Below are 19,125 nucleotides of genomic sequence, written 5' to 3' on the forward strand. Positions count from 1 at the left end.
CCCCCGCGACCCTTGTGAGGATAAAGCAGATCGGAAAATGGATGGATGGATGATGCTATGATGCTCTGTCACCCAAGGGAAAAAAAATCCCTTTTCCTCCTTTCTTTTCAAATGGAGCTCACTGATGTGGGAATTCCCCCTTTTCAAGCACAAGAAGGTACCGTGAGTGTCACTGCGCCTCACCTATGCTGGCTCTCTCAAAGCAGGTGCTGACAATCAGAACGTGAACAATCAAATGCATTATAAGTGGAACACACGACGTCAGGAGAACAAGAGAGGGTTTGATCTTGCACTTACCTCCGCATGAAAAACAGACAGACGTCAAAGGCTTGGCAATAACAACCTCGTGACGCAACCCGATCCTTCTACCGTGTATTCCTTCCACTCTAATTCCTGTTACTTACAGTCTAACCCCCCCTAAAAAAAACCCAATGAAGTAATCGACCAGACAAGGTCAAAGTTGAACTGTTCAAAAGGTGAACCAGCGCGCTGAAAATTGTATTCGCTGTTCATCTGCCTGCTCAGTGATTGCCAATGTCTCTTTTTTTTTTTTTTTTTTTTTTAATTGTGGGGAAACCAGCGCGAGCTCCGTATTGCTCGAGGTGATGTAATTCCAGTGAACGACAAGTCTTCTTTCTTTCTGCTTTGAAATATTCAGTGGTGAATCATTACAAAGAGGACAAGTTGTTTCACGCCGTTGCCCGTGGGCGGGTTGGGCTCCCTTATTAAGGAAACGTCACCTCAGGGCTAAGATTTGTTCACGGCAAAAAAAAAAAAAAAAACGATCTGCAATATTGCACTTTTCTTTGTAATTCACTTTTTGTTTGATGAGCCTTTTCGGTCACATGAATTTAAATCACACTTTGATATGCTCGTGTGCTGTTCAAATATCATGGATGGTGTGGTTCTGATGAATCAATGTTAAGAAAACGAGGTCATCATGTGGCTCATGTCGCAAAAAAATGCTGAACATTTTGTCCGCCTTTCGATCACAGTTGAGGTTGTTTCACCTTAGCTTTTTCACGGCACTATTTCTGGTTAGTTGATCTGCCTTTCTACGATGTCTGCATTGAAAAAAAGAGCAAAGGTAAATTGTATTTTGACACGCCCCCAGCGCACCTGACAATTTTACGACAGAAAGTCGTCTAGGATGTAGACCCAGCTACAAGCGGGTCCAAGTCGTGGCGTGGCGCAATGCGATTTTAGGGGATTTTGAGCGAGCCAAATATATTTTACGCGCGCCACTCTCGTGGGTGGATGCCAGCATATCCTGCCGCGATATACACCATGGGCCTCTCGTGTGGTGACTTTAAAGCAGTGGTTCTCAATTATTTTTTGTCATGCCCCCCCACCCCTAGGAAGAGGAAAACATCTCGCCCCCACCCATCAAAATATTTTTTGACTGACCATGTCAAACCATAGGATACTGAAAAATAAAATCACATAAAATCAGTAACTAATGCATTCAAACTAATCACCAACATTATCTCAGAGCACAATATTAAATCAACTTTAACCAGCAAAACAAAAATATATCAAATAATTTGTGATTTTTTTTAAATCAAAGATGATGTCTGAATTAATGGCTACCAGTAGCAGTCACAAAGCGGGATGATTATTGGCAATATTCGGCACGTTTTCACTGAAAAAAAACTCAAGCGGCTTATCTGCGTGATTGGGGTGTAATGTCGTTAAGAGACGACTTAATTTATTTGGCTTCATGCTGTCCGCTGCCAACATTTAGACGTAATTAGACACGGGTCTTTCGTCTCCCACCGTAGTCACAGTGAAGCCAAGCGCTACATACGCTTCGTCTTAGCTTTCCGGATACTTGCGTTTGTCTCTGACCTCAGTCTCTCTCCGCCTGTCCACTTCCTGTCTACTCATCCTCAGTGACGTGTGCAAAGCGCTCGTGCTCAGTGCAAACGAAACACCGAGCGAATGCTCCCTGCGCACGCTCTACCAACGAGAGCGTCACTGCCCCCTAATGTAGTTGAGTTGCAATTGCACTTTATTCTTGGACAGTAAAAAAAAAACCTAAAAAATAAAAAGCCGAGGTCAAACGCGCCCCCCTTGACAGAGCCTCGCGGCCCCCGGGGGGGAGGGGCGCCCCACTATTTGAGAAACACTGCGTTACATCAACGTAAAATAGGCTCAACATAAAATAAATAAATAAATACAAAAGTTCAAAAGGTTCAAAAAGCCCCACAATGGTTCTATCCAATATCCAATGAGGTGATCCCCATTTGAAGGGGGGAAAAAAGGCAATACCTCTCATGAAAATGAACAATCACTAACTTTTCAAATGTGGACAGACAACATACGTGCCAAAGCCTCAAATGATAACAATAACTAAAAAAGCTGTATGAAAATGCAGGTACATGCCTCCTTTTGTGAAAAATAAATGGTGGCTTATTGGGGACAATGTGTAAACTTTTGTTTCGAGTGTCCTGGTCGCTGCAGTCGGTTCGGCCGATGGACAAACAAGCAATGCAACGTGGACGGATACTACCACCTGCTGGCCAACGCTCCAATCGCACTAACTTTCAAAAATTGCTTTTATTATTCTTGCTTGAATTGGCTTGAAAAGGTCAAGCATATAAGATTTCAGAGGCGTTTTATTTTGAAAGGGACCATCCGATCTGAATGAGAGTACAGTAGTCTGGTTGGGTACGTGGGGTGCCATAATTTGTCCTCCTTCTTGTCTGATAGATGATAGCTATTTTTTTTAAATATCAGGTCAAATTGATGCCGAATTACTTTTGCCTTTTTCCATCTAGACATGAGAACGCTTCTTGGGGCTGTTTTTTTTTTTTTTTTTTTTTTATCCCTGGGTGAAACCATCGTTGCCTGACAGACAAGAAATTACTTCATCACATTTTTTTAAAATCCAAACCAGGCCTGACGCGCAGGCCTTCGTTGGGTAAGATTTTATTTTGAAGGTGGCCAACGCCGCTCGTTGGCGGTACATTACCATAACGCACATTATTCACAATGTGGCGGCTGACTTGACTTCAGTTTTGCGAGTGGAGGCTGCCTTGACCGCAGTCTCATTTTGTGCTCTAGTTCCGCACTTCAACTGAGCCCGCATCCACGACTCCTCATCTAAAGCATATCAATCGGAATTCATTGCGGATTTGACCAAAATAGCGGGAAACTGGCTACATTCGGTTTAATTGCAAAGCCTGTGCCGAAAAAAAACGAACGTCTCTTCAATTGTCTGTACCGACTTATGATATACTTTCTAATTTGTGAATGTGTAAATTCAATTGATATGTTACAGTCACGTGGGTATTTTCGAGTCCTACGTAATTTATGCGCATGCACCGTGTGTCCAACGCTTTGCCTTCAATTCAAGTACAACTTTATTGTAAAATGTGCATTATGTGCAACATACAGCACAGATGAAATGTCTTCTTTCTCAAAAGATACGTTTTAAGCCTCACGTGACAAAACGGCAGGTGCACTTTGTGCCATGTTTATCAGTTCTAGTGGATAAGACGCGTCAACGTTGTTGTAAAAGACATCATTTCAAAGCATTGTAAAACGTCATTCATTCGTCACGCTCTCCTAAGAGAAAAAGATCCTGAGGAATGAAAAAGGTGGACTAAAACTGTATTTTTCTTCAACACATTTATTCACATTCACATATATTTTGTAAATATCTTGAAACCGAACACACAGAGGCAAAGTATGGCAAGCAAGCTACAGGACAGTGAAATTAATGACACGGAATGTGATCACCTTAACAGAAATAAATATTCTCGTAACTGGCGCTTTTTAAATCGAGAAACGTTTCTGCGTTTCAATATTATTGTGGCATGTCACATTGGAATTGACGGTGTTACATATCACTGACGTCACATGAGCAAAACACATTTATTAAGCCTATTTGTGTTTTGCTGGAAGTGCTGTGCTGAGCAAATGACCACAACTGTCCCACCCGAGCAAAACATCGGTAAAAATGTCAGTAATCTTAACTTCGCGTCCCGGCAGAGGGCGGTCCTTGTCAGGAGTTTCAAACGGCATCGATAAAACAACTTTCCAGGGGTTGAAACCGAGACCTTTGTACACTGCTTCACAATATTTTAAGAGGAACAGTCGGTAGCAAAAAAACAAAACAAAAAACCGACCCTTTGACCCCTGTCTCTTATTCAGGAATGGTGCTTTAATGCGAAATATGTCCACGTAATTTGCGTCTCTTTCAAAAAAAAAAAAAAAAAAAAAAAAAAAGGGGCGCCTGTCCCTTTAAGGGTTATGTCGCTGGGCAACTCGATGTAGGACGAGTGACCGTGCGCCTTCCTGCCTGAGCTCCGGCTGCCATCCTCATCATGGCCTCCACACCGCCGCCGCAACCGAGGATGAAGCGAACAGCCCACGACCCTTCCCTTCCCGACGCGGAGACGGACGCGAAGCCGAAACAGAGGCACCGGTAGAGGCGAGCCGCGCCGGGGAGAGCCGCCTCACAACCAATGCCACCCCGGTCTCCCCCATGCCTTCGCTTCAAGCCAAGTACGGCTACTCGATAAAAGGAGGGTGCGACCGCGGGCGGTGGCAGAAACATGTCAACAAATAGGGATTATTCCGTTAATCTGTCGGTGCAGCAAGTGCTGAGTCTATGGGTGCAAGGGACGACGTTGCAGCACTTCACAGGTATGCATGCCGGACGAGAGGTGCCATCCGTGATTCAGCCGTGGACGCGCGAGTGTCATTTAAAGCGGCGTAAGGTGATATTTGTGCTCACATGCTGACCCACGACCACGCATTACTCTCACAGAAGAGCGAATGACGCCTGGTCAGGCAGCGGGCTCCATGAGAAATGTTATTTCTAGCCAATTTGTATTTTTTGTGACGTGGGTGCACCCTTCTGTGGACTGAATGATGTGCATCCCCCTTTGTCTAGCTTGCCATGAGCGAGAAGGCTTGAAAAATCGATGCCTTTCTCCGTGTCATTTTCACTGCTTTTATTGTGTATGAATTCATATTCTGGCAATTTACGATCAAGCCAAGACGGTCGTTGCTTGCCATGAAACTGTCAGGTGAAGTTTCAAAAGACTCAATCGTCTGTACTGCCAGTATCAAATGAAAAAAAAGAAAGAAATGGGAAATTTGAGGATTTTTACTTTCCCTGCACAAACCGGCTTCACTTAAATTAATAAATTAGAGATACGGCTCGGTAAGCGGTCAAATCTGACATATGTCTAATAAATACAAACGTACTCTATTAAAAAAAAAAATTAAAAAAAGATCCATCCATCCATCTTGTACAGCGTTTGTCCTCACAAGAGTGACAGTTTTGCGACATGCCACGAACGAGAGTTATTCAAACATCTATGTGGTTCTAAAATTGGGTACACATGTTCATTGCTATCTCGTGGAAGAGCATTTGATTAAAAAAATATCTAATAATAAATTAAAATCTGTTTTCGTGAATCAACAGAGCATTTTACTTGCCCTGTGCGAACAGGTTTCACCCAAATTACAGCAATGCCAGATTCCGCTCTGCATTCGGGAAACGAGAATTTTTCTCACACAAATATTTCGTTGAACCTCTCTATGCAGAATATTAAAAGAACCGGACATGTGGTAATTTCCGATTGCAGCACTGCAACCATTCGAGCCGCTTGCGTCACATCCTGCGCGTTGAGCAACGTGTCGGGCATGAGCGAAAAAGAGGTAGTCGGGGGATGCTGAGTCGGCAGGAAGCTTGAGCGCTTGTCGAGCTGCGTGGAAGCAGAAGCACAACACAGGGGAGTAGAATACTGCCACCTGACACCCCCCTCACCACCCCACCCCGCCTTTACCAATCCAATCTGGTGAAAAATGACCTACTGAGACCTGAAATAGGGTCACAGCGAGAATGTGTGTGCAGGGAAATGTCAGCCATGTGCACTCAGCGTTACACCTGCACATTGTAATGCGATCCGCGACAGGAGTTTTAGGCCTTTTGTTAAATAACTGCGTTGATACCTTCTGACAGCTCTTTTCGTGGATGTCTTCGTGGCACAGACGTTAAAACCAAATTGGGTTTTGCAGCCATTTGGTTCTGAAAGGGTATGGCTAAAAGGAAGGCCAACGCCAGTCGAGCCGATGGTGGTCCTGATCCTCCCGTGGTTCCTGGCACTCTCAAAAAGAGCTTTGCGAAAATCCATCCGGACTCAATTGGACGCCTGTGCAACCGGATCGAGACGAAGGATCCCAATGGAGCATGACAGAATGCCTCTCTCTATACATCTTGGAAGCGCCGTCTGATTTGTACTTGTTCTCTCCGTCCCGTCTCGGACGTTGGCCTCCTGTCTGGCCGAGTCCGGTAGAGCTGCCGCATGGGACAAAGAGTCACTTGTGCATCCGTGCAGGACAGCGCACATCTCGCTGCTCGGTCCGACCGCCAATTGATCCATAAATGTAGACATCGTCGCTCGGGAAACTAGAACGGTTAGGTTTAACGGATATGCAAAAAAATTGCACTTTGGGTTTGAACTCTGGTACCCTCATTATTACCGTTGCTAATGCTAATCTGAATTTAAATGGACACTTGCGTGTGTTTTTGGGGCTCGTCGTTCATCCTGGTTATTATCCCCCCCCCCCGTCAGAGATGTGGTACTGGGTGTTCCTGTGGTGCCTCTTCTCCTCACTCTTCGTCCACGGGGTGGTGGGGCTGCTCATGTTCATCATGCTGCAACGCCACAAGAGGGGCCGTCTCATCACCGTCGTGCTGGTCAGCGTGGGTTTCCTGGCCTCGCTCTCCGGAGGCGTCATCACCAGTAAGTTGTTGTTGTAAGCATTATTTTCTGTGCTCTGTTCAGCCGCCCCCCCCCCCCCCCCCCCCCCCCCCCCCAGTTTATTAGCATCCGTTCAGCGCGGAGATGACAGTTGATGGTATTTGCCCGCTTACGTCAGCCACAGGTGCAGCTGACATGGGCACAGGCGCAGCTGCTTGTGATAGTCATTCGGTTTTTAGGCCGCCTCAGCATTTTTGGGTGGTTTGTTGACACCAAACAAATTAGGACGAATGAAAACATAAAATACGTTTTATTCTAAATTTCACCTCAGCGTGATGAGATCGATCATGTCGAAAAGTCGAACATTCGCGTATGTGCCGTTTATCTGAAGCAAATGCCGGTAACACTGTTCGCGCCCCTAACCTTGCAGCTCTGCTTACCATTTAGCCTAAACTTGATCGTGCCTCTGCCTGTTCCTGTCGAATGGGGCTTTGATGTCAATTTGTGGAATTGTGCCGTCCCGATACGCAAAACTCCGAGCAACCCCGCACAAGCACATCTTTGAAAAATAGGCGGGTAATAAAATTTACTTGGTTGCTTAATTTCACATGAGATGGGTGGGTAGACACACCAGAGACCAAACTATTCATTTCAATTTTTCCACATCTGATTTAAAAAGCGACTTGACACTTCAGAAGATAAAGTAACGCAGTTGGTTCAATTCAGTCATGTTTACTATTACGGCTGTAGTTTGTAGTCGTAGTCTTGAAATAATCAAAAATGAGCATTACTATTTTAGATTATTGCATTCATCTGTTCTCGCGGTGGTGTACCAAAATTTGCGGCTCGTGCAGCCCGACTGAAATCCTCTCTCATCTTTGTTTAGTCACTCTCTCTCTCTCTCTCTCTCTCTCTCCGTTTACCTTTTCAGACGCACTGCATTGTCTCTGACGGCTGAATCAAAATGCGTAGTTGTTCACCGAAAGATTCACTCGCCGTCACTGATCCAAGCTCGGCTCCTAAAATAGACAAGACAATATATTATTCATGTTTAGCAATAAGGAAGTGCTGACTATTGACCGTCTGCACCTACACATACTCTTAATGTGCGCATACACTCAGCAGAATGTCAAATGGGAAAAGGTAACTAAAGTAGAGGTGAAGGAAATGGTCTTATTTAGATCCAACTGGAATTCCGTGGTGGAGGTCCGCGTTGAGGTCGGCGAGAGAACCAATTCCAGACCACTTCTGCATTTGAACGCGTGTGTGTCGACCTTCTATCGTCACTTTTTAAGTCATGTCAAGCTGTTGTTTTTCAGGCAGCAAACTCATTGCGCTCGTCTCGACAGATCAGAATTCCCACCAACTGACAAATCGGTTATTAGCCACATCCCGAACGAAGATGCATATCGTAAACTTGAGCTGGAATGTAAAATGTGATCACCTTTGTCGGCAACTGCGTTTAATTGGTTCCTGCTCGTGGCGCCTTTTCTCGCCACCAGGCGCGGCGATAGCGGGTGTGTACCGCGTGGCGGGGAAGGACATGGCGCCGCTGGAGGCTCTGCTTCTAGGTGTGGGCCAGACCAGCCTCTCCGTCATTATCTCCTTCTCACGCATCCTGGCCACACTATGAAACGAAGGTAAATCTTGAAGGACGCAGACTTTATGAACGGCAGCCAATTGGGAGACTTTAAATTGGCCCTCTGGACCGTTTGGGATTGGGTTCCAAAAGTCTCCGTTTTGTTACCATACTGGCACAACTGCGAGCGCACTTTATTGGCAAAATTCAGAGGGAACTCGATTCGGCGCAAGACAAACGCCGCCCGCCATCCTCAGCTTGTGGACTGAAAGCCATGTTGGGGGTGTTTCCGGAGGTAACTTTGTGCCAACGAGCTTCTCTGGGATGTCCCGCATGCCTTTAGTGGACAGTGACCCTTGAGGGGGTCCTCTTATTCGGGATGAATGGGAAATGATCAAAGCGTCAAAACTACTGTGGCTTCCCCTTTTTCGACTCTTGCCTGTTGAACAAAAAGTTGAGCGCTGATGACCCAAACAGCTGTTAGCAGCTATAAAGTGTTCCTCATCCCCACCAAGGTTTTACGCCACCGTTCACAGATTCTCGTTGTCATTCCTCTTCCGTACACAACTTCAATGCTGCATTCTCCAATCGCAGCGAGCAGAAAAGTGAGGGATGAATTCGGCAAACACGAAAACAAGTATCAGTGCCAAAAATTGCTTGGGAATGGAAAGTTTGGGAGCACCGCTACAGCTGTCTGCTCATCACTTTTTACAGTGCAGACATTACGGTGGGTTGCGTGCGCCTTTTTATTTATATATTTATTTATTGTTTACAATGAAAATACCTTTGAATAAAAAATGAACTGCCTGTTGGGGCCCTTGGTAACAAACGCAAGAAGAAACATGTTGAGTTTGGGAAATTGTGGGAATTTTCAAAAGTTGGAAACTACACCTTTGCAGTCCTTACTCTTTAAGTTTGCTGTTTGACAGTCGGCTCCGAACCACCCGGACGGAGAGTACCTAGTTTGTTTGAGAGTCCTCAGCCTAAGCCCTTCTGCTGCCGTTCTCTCTCGGGTTTTTTTTTTTTTACTTTTTTCAAAAACCCATGTCCCTTAATTAAGATCTAAAGGTTTGATTTGTCAAATCCCGAACAAGCTAGCTCGTCACGTTTCATCCCAGACGCGAAGGAGGGCAGCGTGATCCCACGGCACTGTCAAAGAAAGATGCTAACTTCCTTAGCTTTAGCTGAAGTGAAACGAATTCAAATTTGAATTGACGCCACTCGCTCTTGCTGCTTGTTCTTGAACACACAAAAGTGATTTCAAGGTCAGGTGAATTGACACTGGCTTATTCGGGGGGTTTACAAATGGACTCTTTAACTTTGCATTTTGCACTGAATTTACTCTTGCCTTCTTCTTTTAGGGAGTGATAGCATCCTTTTTTTTCCAGTCTTGAGATGATGCTTAAAAGATGTGCTTGAATGATACTGTTTTAGCTCAAGTAGGCAAAATAACAGTTCGTGTCACTGGGTTAAAAAAAAAAAGGTTAACTGGTTTCCTAATTAATTTACTGCTGGCCTAAAATTCAAAAAGGCACATGGCACCAAACCCAAAAGTATGAAGTAGATGGGTGTTTATTTTATGCCAAAGTATCACTGATATATTAGCTTTATTTCTTCTGTCTCATTGCAGTGATGTAAATTTTTGTTTTTTTGGGGTTGGGGATGAACTGCTGCTTCAAGATTGGTACCAAAATGTCATGACTGATATGAGTCAGTGTTTTAAATACTTTTTTTTGGTGTGCCTTTCGTAAACACCATCTATTCAGAAGAGTTATGTAACTGACATGGCTCACCTTCACTACCAGTGTGGGACACAAGAGGGCGTCATCGCATTGAATTGAAAGAATTGAAGTGTGGCGATGACAAATGAGACGTTTTCTCTGTCATTGTTTGCCATGAATTCAGAACTGTAAAACTATAATTGGAAAGCCTAATCAAACCCGCCATTTGAATCGACAACGTCTTTTTTTCCTAATTATTTCAAAGACCAATGTCGAGTTGCGAGTGACTCACCTGCTGTGTTGGCACAGAATTTTTAATCTATTTATTTGCATTTTTCCGTGTGCAAATTTCCTCATATATGGGTGATTTTTAACGGTGCTGTTGCAGTGCGCATGATTGCTACCAACAACGTTCTATTTATTTATGTGCTGTGCTTGAATCCCAAGAGGTAATTAGCAGTTTTAAACGGTGCCCTCAAGCAGTGTTTCCACAACCTTTATTGAGCCAAGGCACTTATTTGACTATGTTGGAAGAATGTCACTGCACACCGCCATCCAAATGTGCCACAACAAGTCTATTTACAAAAATAAGGACGATCTTGTCTCGGCGTGAGAGCTGTGATACGCAAAGCTCTTATTTTGTTGTATGAATGGCAACAGGGTTGGACGCGCAGGTTAAGTCTACCTACTGCCATCTAGTGGAAGACCATTTACATAGTCTGCCTGTCACTTAGGGAACAATTAACCTGACCAAATCAAACTGATGGTCTCTCGGAGCACAGTGTTTGGGAATCACTGGCCCAAAGAAAAAAGCATTGATTCGGAGCCATGCGGGGTTGCATAAATTTTGCTTTTGTGGCAAAGGTGCGAGCCAATGTATTCACCCTGAGCTGCACGTACAGGAGGGCGATGTTGCCCCATAATATTATGATGAAGAGCGATTGCATGTGCCGTGCGCTGACGTGTGAATGGACTCCGGATAATCGTTAACGAGAGACGATGTGGGCCGAAACCCAAAGTGGCACTTGTAGATCATGTACAATGTTTTTTTTTGTTTGTTTGTTTGTTTTTTAAATCAACGTTTTGTACCAGCCAAGCAACTGATATTTATAACAATGGCTTATTTCTGGACAAATTGTTCCTTGTAAATATCAACTCTTAGTTGAAATAAAAATCTTTTTCGAATACAAAACTGTGTGGAGTGGTGTTTTATTTTTGTGGAACGAGTCACACAATCAAGTATGCTATTTGTCCAGTGGTGCCTTGAGATACAAGTGACTTGATGTAAACGTTTTTTGTTTTTTTTTTTTAGATTTCGTCAGATAGTGAACAATTTTTCAAAGTGGCTTCAAGCTGTTGATTGCCACTCCCGGTTGAAGTTATCCGTCAAACTAAACATAAAAACAAAGAGTTACGTGTTCTGTATTCATAACAACCGCAAATTTTTGCCTCATTACAATCCATTTCACCAAATGCTATCAAAGAATGCAAAATGCTGCAGACAGGCTAACGAATAGCATCAGTTATTATTAAATTTTTTTTAGTACAATATCAGAGTGCTATGTTCATTGTTAAACACATTACGCACACGTCTTGAGGAGTTTGTGAATCTTAAACGGATTAGGGCACCACTGTACGATGTGAACATCGAAGCTTCGGTTCTCTTCCAATAAAACCTCTTCTAGTCCGATGATTGAGAAAATATGCCGAGGGACCTTTTAACATGTCTAATACACGTAGATTAATTCAGCAAATTTGATTGACGCATTCCACTAACGCAACCTCAGCATTACAGTGCTGTATATGCAGGAGCAACTAAAGCACTTAAAAAAAAACTCCGCTTGATGCTACAATCCACCCATTAAGTTAAATTGCTATTTGCCTTTTTTTTTTTTATCTAACTTGACATCGGTCTCAAATCTTTCCCCCAAAACACATGCCACAACTCTTGTCAAAAGCGGGCGCGCTTGAGTGACGTCACAATTTACACGCTTACTTTACCTGCTTGGTGTCGGCGTCGTCCTCCTGGTGCACGCACGCGTCCAAGTACTCCACGTCCAGCACCATACACAGCAGACGATTGATCTCGTCCTCAGGGACACGCTCCAGTTGGCTCACGCGATTGATCTATAAATAAAAAAGACGGGTTTGTGTTCGGCCAACACACCCAAAGCGTGCGAGCAGCTTTGGCAGGGTTGGCGCAGGTTGCGACGGGCTTCAGCTCGTTGCACGGCGGCGTGGTCGGCAGGTTTTTCACTCTTTCCGGCCGTTGCATATGCACGCGCCCTCCGCCTGTCAATCACAACACAGCAAACGCACAAAAACACATGGAAGGCACGCACTATGTAAACATGATTTCTTTTTCCATTAAAAAAACTTAATAAATGACAACAACAATTAGCAAACAACTTTCGCCTTGTCCGCTTGTGATTCTTTTCCTCGAACAAACACGATTTGCCAACAGCTTAGTATGATGCTGTTTTCTTCCAAAAGGTTGAAGTGCAACACCTTGACTGTATCCGAATTCACCGGCTGGGTCCTCCAAAGACCGCATTTCGTCACTTCCGGACGGAGCCTGCAAGTTTGGACACAGCCGCTGTGTTCTGTCAGTGCCAGGTGGGAGATACTAGTGCGCATGCTCAGTAATGGAAGTAACAACAAGGCCCCCCACTGCCTTGCCAGCAGCTGTCACCCTGTCAGAAAACAAAGGCGGTGTCTTTCTTGGCCATCCATCCTACTCAACATCTCATTCATATTTCTCTGATCTTATTTCCATCTGGAACCTGACATGCACATGATACTATTATTTTTCCTCGGCCACGTCCATGTCTGTTTTCAACGATAGTACTGTAGTTCACTGCGTGAGAGGCAGGGTGCATCCTGGACCGTTAGCCAGCCAATCATACCGCACCTATCGAGTAGACATATAAGTACGCAGCTTTTTGTTGGCAGCTCTGAGGCTGACGTGCAGACATGAACCCAACCATTTTCATCAGGCCCCGACCTCTTGGCTCCTAAATTAGGTCTACGTGCCCACCCGCCTCCAAAGCAGACCATTTTTAGAGAAAAAGAAAAGTTGTGCTTTGTCTTCATCGGGTGAAAGGAAATTGGATGTTTTTATTTGGTGGCATGAGACTGAAAAAAAAAAATCCCAATACGTGATCAACATTGTGATGACAGGCGGACGGGGCCTCCCATTCCCCTCCCTAAACATTTTGATTGTACCCCAGACTCCATGGCTGAACGAAACACAATTGCTAACCACGCACAATTGTTTTGTCTTGTAACTTTTGACATTTTGTTGCTATTCCAGCCGTGGGGTGAACTTTCTCAGACAGGATATGATTTATTTTTTTTTCTTTCCCTTTTCTTTCTTGGGCATCCAAACCTTCCGCAATGCGACGTGATGACATTACAGCACCGAGAAGCTGACGAGGGTTTGAATGAATGCGATTGAATTTAATTAGTACAGCTGAGGATTGACTTTTTATATATATATATATTTTTTTGTCTTTAACCTGTGCGACTGGACGTCTGGTTTGCACTCAAACTATGCTGGCGGTAGTTTCATAACCAGCAAAAATCTGGGATTGATAATTTGCATCCTTCCATTGATAATAAATCTGATCACACCGAATCTGCTTTACAGCCGCTCTGCTGCTTTGCATATTCAAATTATAAAGTAGAGGAGCTAGACTTGATGGTATCACCCCCCCCCCCCACACACACACACACATCTCACTCTTACTGACCGCTGGGCCACTCGCTGCTATTGTCTTATTATTTCCGTCTCAGGAAATACTCAAAAGTTTAGCGTGAGTGCAGACAAGGGGACTGCATGCCTGCTTTGTACAAAAACACCCCGTCAACAATGACTGGAAGCAGGCCAAGTCTTTTGACCCAGCAGATCACTTCACATTATTGACTTTGCCTTTGTGCTCTGTGGTTTGATTCCAGTCGCTCAACATGTACAGTATATAAAGAGCAGACAACAGACAAACAGTCCACGAGGCCGGGCTCCATCTGAGACCCGGCCCCACTGTCAGAGCAGCGCCGGCTGTCTGGACCTCGCTCTGATCTCTGTGTCTGCGTTTACTTTGGGAGCAAACCTCCATCCCGGCCCTCCCGGCCTGGAATGTCCGACACATTTTCCCGCAGTGACAGCAACACAATGAAATCGGAGTAAAGCCGGAGAGGAGTGATCAAATGAAGGCCAAACACGGCCTTGTTTTCCTTTGCTCCAAATTTAGATTGGACAATTTTGTTCTATTGAGTAGGTGTTTCGCTCTGATTGATACAATGAAAGGTTCTGGCAGTCAACGGCGTTCCTCCTTTATCGATGACTAGCGAGCGACCAGGGACCCTTGTCTTGAGCTGCAATCACGTGCAAAGAGACAGTAAGACCAACATCATCAAGTGATGATTAAAAAAAAATACTCACTGTCTCCAGGATGAGACCGAAAAGGAGACATTTATTGACCACTTTTTCCTCACAGAGATGAAAGGTCATTTGGAATCTGCATTAACCCAGTGATGTTCATTATCAGATACACTGACCTACATTTACTTCCTAAATTGTAATTTGTTCCACGAATTATTCCCAGCGGACACATAAAACCATCTCTGATTAAAATTTGCCGTTGACCAATGTTATTGATCGTTTCTGCAATTGAATTTCTGCATCGTCATGAAGTTACGAGGTGAATTAAGTTTGCTAAAGCCCACGCCAAGCCCCAGGTACTAGCCAGAGATGTATTTTTTAAATAAATTTTTGTATTGTGGGAAGAAATAAGAGTAACCGCGGTGATAATCGTTCGTATTTCATCAATTGCGTCGCTGTGTTGGTGATGGACGGTAAAAGCGTTTTAAAATGTTGTTCTCGACAACAGCCACTAGAGGTCAGCATCTCCCCTTTCACCGATGCTGCTGGCTGTGCGCCCCTAAGCGAGGAGGCCCGCGGCGAATCCAGCCTGCGGCAATTGTCGGACGGAGAGATCCCATCACTCACTTTGACAGTCAATATCCGTTGCAAGCAGGTGATGATCTCCTCTAAATCGAGACATGAGTCACATATCTTCACCTGAGGCACGGAAGGTGTCGTGGGCTGCTCTCATCTGGAGCTGCACAGCACTGACACCAACGAGATAAACTCGAGATGAAAGTGACGGCTTGTTGCTGTTTTAAATAGAATTTAGAGTCAACTCCATGCTTTGGACAATGAGCTGTTTTTATGCAGTCTGATAAGCCCTTGCTTGCATAATTCCATCCATTTTCTGAAATGCTTTACTTGTGTTGAGGGTCATGTTGGGATTGCAACACACCCAGGGTGGTTTCCACTTGGTCACAAGATATTTATCTGATGAGTGCTGTGAGAACTGATCCCATGGCAGCAGCATGAAAGTCAACTATGTGAACCACTAAATTAACAATGCCTTCTTTAAAAAAAAAAAAAAACAACAAAAAAACAAAAATAAGAATGGCAGTGTTTCCAATGGCGTGCCAATGACAAAAAAATAATAATAATCCAGGCCTCTCTCATGCGGGCTGTCAATGCAGTGATGAAAACACAATAAATAAATACAAATCTATAACGATCCTTAACTACCGTCGATAACAAAATACTATAAATCCTGAATGCTTGTGCATTAACTTTGAGTCTCTAACTTGTCAGACTTGGGTAAAAATGCTGGAGAAGTGCCCCTTTGTGTCTCGAGAATGGATTGCTTTTCCTTTTGTTCGTTCCCCTCTCTGTCAAACGCTTCCCATTTCCCTTTTCGAGGGATGAAAGTACCACGATTCTGTGATAAGAATCTTCGATCTGAGTCACGGAGGGTGCTGCAGACACATTTTAACATTGGAGCGATAAGACTGGCCTGGTGTCAGAGCTCAGATAGCATCACGCCGCCTTCAGAGAGTTGTGGACTACTTTAAAAGTTACGGGTCCAGAGGATTTCCTCCTCTGCGCACTCTGCTGCGCTCTTACGTAATGTGTTTGTGTCAGTTGTAACTGTGAGGCGTCTGGGGCTTTCTTGATCCAGATGAGTTGTGATGTTGAGGGGGAAAAAAAAAAAAAAACAACTTCTTGTTCATCAATAATGGATTCACAGTGCACACGTCAAAAGTCGACGTACTCCACTAGAACAGTTACATAATGCTTGGATGTCAGGCTAAATGCAACAGAAAGGCACGCTGGCCTTTTTCAAAACGGGGTGGGGAGACAATGACGGCTCTGTATTCGGCCCCCCGCAGACCTGGCGGCCCCCGATCCCGGCGTTCCTGCCCTGCCTGGGCCCTGACATTTTGATGGAGTACACCGGGGTCTGTGGCGGTAACAAGCCACCGCTGAGACGTCGCCGCTCATTTGAGCAGCGGCAGCCGTCCCGCGGCTTTCGGTGAACCAGGTGATGGATACGGCGGGCACTTTCATCTCAGCCGTTGCTTTCACTCTGCTCGCTGGCGGCGGTGACCTTTCCTCAAACGCTTAGCTAAGTTCTAGTGAGCAAGAATGTGACAACGATGGCCGGCAGAGTCTACAGGTCGCCGAGCAAAGAGCCCCGAAGGCAGGTGTAGGATTACGTAATAAAACTTAACACAGTTTTAGCTACGAAAGTAGCGGTTCATCGTTTGTGCTGGAGCCATATCGCGGGTTGAAAAGCTATTCTTTTTGATGCATTGATTAGTGAATTATTCACGCTAATAGCAATTGAATTAGGCGTAGTAACATTGTGCCGCAACACTGCGGTCTACTGGAAGAGATGCAGCGCAATTTAAGTAGTCAGAAGGAGAGAGAGACACGGTCCTCAAGTGAGTTCCGGTGTTGTGACGACAAAACAGAGGGAATATACTGTGCAGTATCAGCCCGTGAGTATATGCGTTAAATAGCAGTTGAAGGTTTGTAATTACTGTAACATCCATTCTAATATCCGTTAGCCACTCAATGGCGTTGCGGTCATATTAAGATAGTGGACTTAGCGGAAAATATGATATGATTTGAGTGTTTAAATCGAATGGACAAAGTCTAATTCCATTTTGTTTAATCTGATAGTTTAAACAGTCAACTTCAACTGGGAGTGACTAATGCCAGCTTGAAGCAAACACGCTTGGCCCTTATTTGGGGGAACTGTGCCAGCAAATGAGCAAAAAGCACCCGGCTGTCCTAAGCGGTATTCTTAAACTCGTTTATGGGGAAGCAGTTCATTTCAAAAGCGATCATTAGTTTCTTAATGATTGTTGCAGCACGACAAAAACAACGTCGCCGCCTCTTCCCATCCATTTTCTGCTGCGCGGCACTTTGGAGACCTTTCCCCTGATGTCCTTTAAAAACAGCACAAACTTTGCCTTGCAACAGAACCCAAAGCAATTCAATTGGTTTAGGTTGTTGCACCTGCTGGCGAATTAAAAGTGTTGCAATTGTCAAGATTTAATCAGGAATGCGCAGATCTGTGTCGTTTACTACGTTGCAATGCAAGTAAAAGAGCAAATAAGACAAAGAGAACTGCAGTTTTCCTGTGAGGCAGCCAAAGCCCACTCGGAATCATTGATCGATACTGGACGGAATCTATAGATTTAGGCATCATCTCAATTTGTAAACCAACTTTGTACATCGGTGAAAGTCCATTTTTTTTTCTACCCAGCGATAGGATGCGAGTGTGGGTGGCAAGATAGTGGGGTAAAAATAAAGAGCAAACAGAATGAGTCACCCTCCCCTCAATCCCAGTCTGGTTATAAATAAATCCACGTAGACGCGCGCACATGCATACGCTTCCACACGCGTGGATGACATTACATAAGCCTGCGTGGGAGGTGTGACGCGAGCCATGTATAATTCATGGACGTGGGACTGAACTCAGGGGGTAGGTCTTGTACCACAGCAAGCCCCTAAAGTCATCCCTTCATATTTTGGGGTGGGATTTTCATCGCCGTTCTGGAGTGTTCAATCTGTGAGGTGGAATGGGGAAGTGTGAGGTTCCAGGTCATCCAGAAACTTGACGGCACTGAGCTGTCTAACTTTCAATTGATTTCAAACATGGCGCTCGGTGCATTAATGGATCGATGTCGGCAGCAAATATTTGGTAGCAATGTAAAAGTCATGCATTGTAATGAGTTTTCTCTGCTGCTAGCAAGACAATTCTCGGGTAGAGAACAATACTGCAGCAGGTGCGTGGTCAAGTATGTTCCCCTTTTGTCCACAGGGGGCGCAAACGTGTTTTGAACAATGTCCATAATGTTCTTATGTGGGATATCTTGACATGTACATATGTAAATAGTGAAATGTACAGGCAATGCAGAACGGCAGTAATGTGGATTTTTTTTTTTATGGGTAAACAGTTTCAATGGTTAGTTTTGAGACCAAAAATAATGATTTCATAATTCTTTAATCGATGGAAGCACGATGAACGAGTGGTTCGCATGTTCCTCAAAGCTCCGCCATGCTTGTGTTTTCTCGAGCTTCCTCTCACATTCCAGAAACGTCCATAATAAGTTATTTGATGACTCTAAATTACTCATAAGTGTGAATGTGCCCTTTGATTGCTTTGCAACCGGTCCAGGGTGAACCTTACCTCTTGTCCAAAGTCAGCTGGGGAAGGCTCCGGTTCGCCCGTCACCCTTTGAGGAGAAGCACTAAAGAAAACACATGGGCGGGTAAGACAATGCTGCCCAATTGGGGGGGGGGGGATGCTCTGCAACGGTGTAATTGAAATTCAAATGATGTACATAACCAACGCAGATGTGATGGTCAACCCCATAAAGACCATGAATAATGTCAATGTTCTCCAACTCACTTATTTGTGTTTTCTTTTGCAGCACCCAAGAACAATGAGGCATGGCACACCGAGACATGTCATGGTATGTAGCGGCTGCAAGAGGCTTTTTCTTTTTCTCTAAGATGGCCTCGGGTCTTCTCTCAGCCTCGGGTGGTGCACCGCCATGACATTCCCCAGAGCCTGAGCACACAAGGACAAGAGAAGGTTATTAAGTGCTTCGCGTAACTCATAAATCAGCTGATGGATGAAGCACCAGGGGAGCGACTTCCGAGTCCTCCTCTCCTCTACTCCCGGACTAGTACGGTATTTTTCCAACAAACCCAGTGTTTTTTTTTTTT

The 19,125-nt window shown here is 44.6% G+C and overlaps 1 protein-coding gene and 1 long non-coding RNA gene across 3 annotated transcripts in view; one reads left to right on the forward strand and one right to left on the reverse strand.

The window, feature by feature from the left end:
- The first annotated feature begins 4,492 nt into the window (after positions 1-4,492).
- Positions 4,493-9,099, forward strand: tmem170b (transmembrane protein 170B). The gene is given in 4 exon segments (XM_019866105.1): positions 4,493-4,548; positions 4,550-4,653; positions 6,594-6,764; positions 8,225-9,099. Coding segments are annotated over 4 exon segments (462 nt in total). The 3' UTR covers positions 8,356-9,099.
- The window catches only part of LOC109513568 (uncharacterized), a 40,787-nt gene continuing 26,611 nt past the window's right edge, over positions 4,950-19,125 (reverse strand). For both annotated transcript variants that reach the window (XR_002167803.1, XR_002167802.1), the window contains 3 exons: positions 18,584-18,967; positions 7,646-7,741; positions 4,950-6,316 (listed from right to left, as the gene is read on the reverse strand). This is a non-coding gene — a long non-coding RNA (uncharacterized LOC109513568). The remainder of the gene's footprint in view (positions 6,317-7,645; positions 7,742-18,583; positions 18,968-19,125) is intronic.

This window comes from Hippocampus comes, unplaced genomic scaffold, assembly GCF_001891065.2.
Source record: "Hippocampus comes isolate QL1 unplaced genomic scaffold, H_comes_QL1_v1.1 scaffold50, whole genome shotgun sequence".
Lineage (NCBI taxonomy): Eukaryota > Metazoa > Chordata > Actinopteri > Syngnathiformes > Syngnathidae > Hippocampus > Hippocampus comes.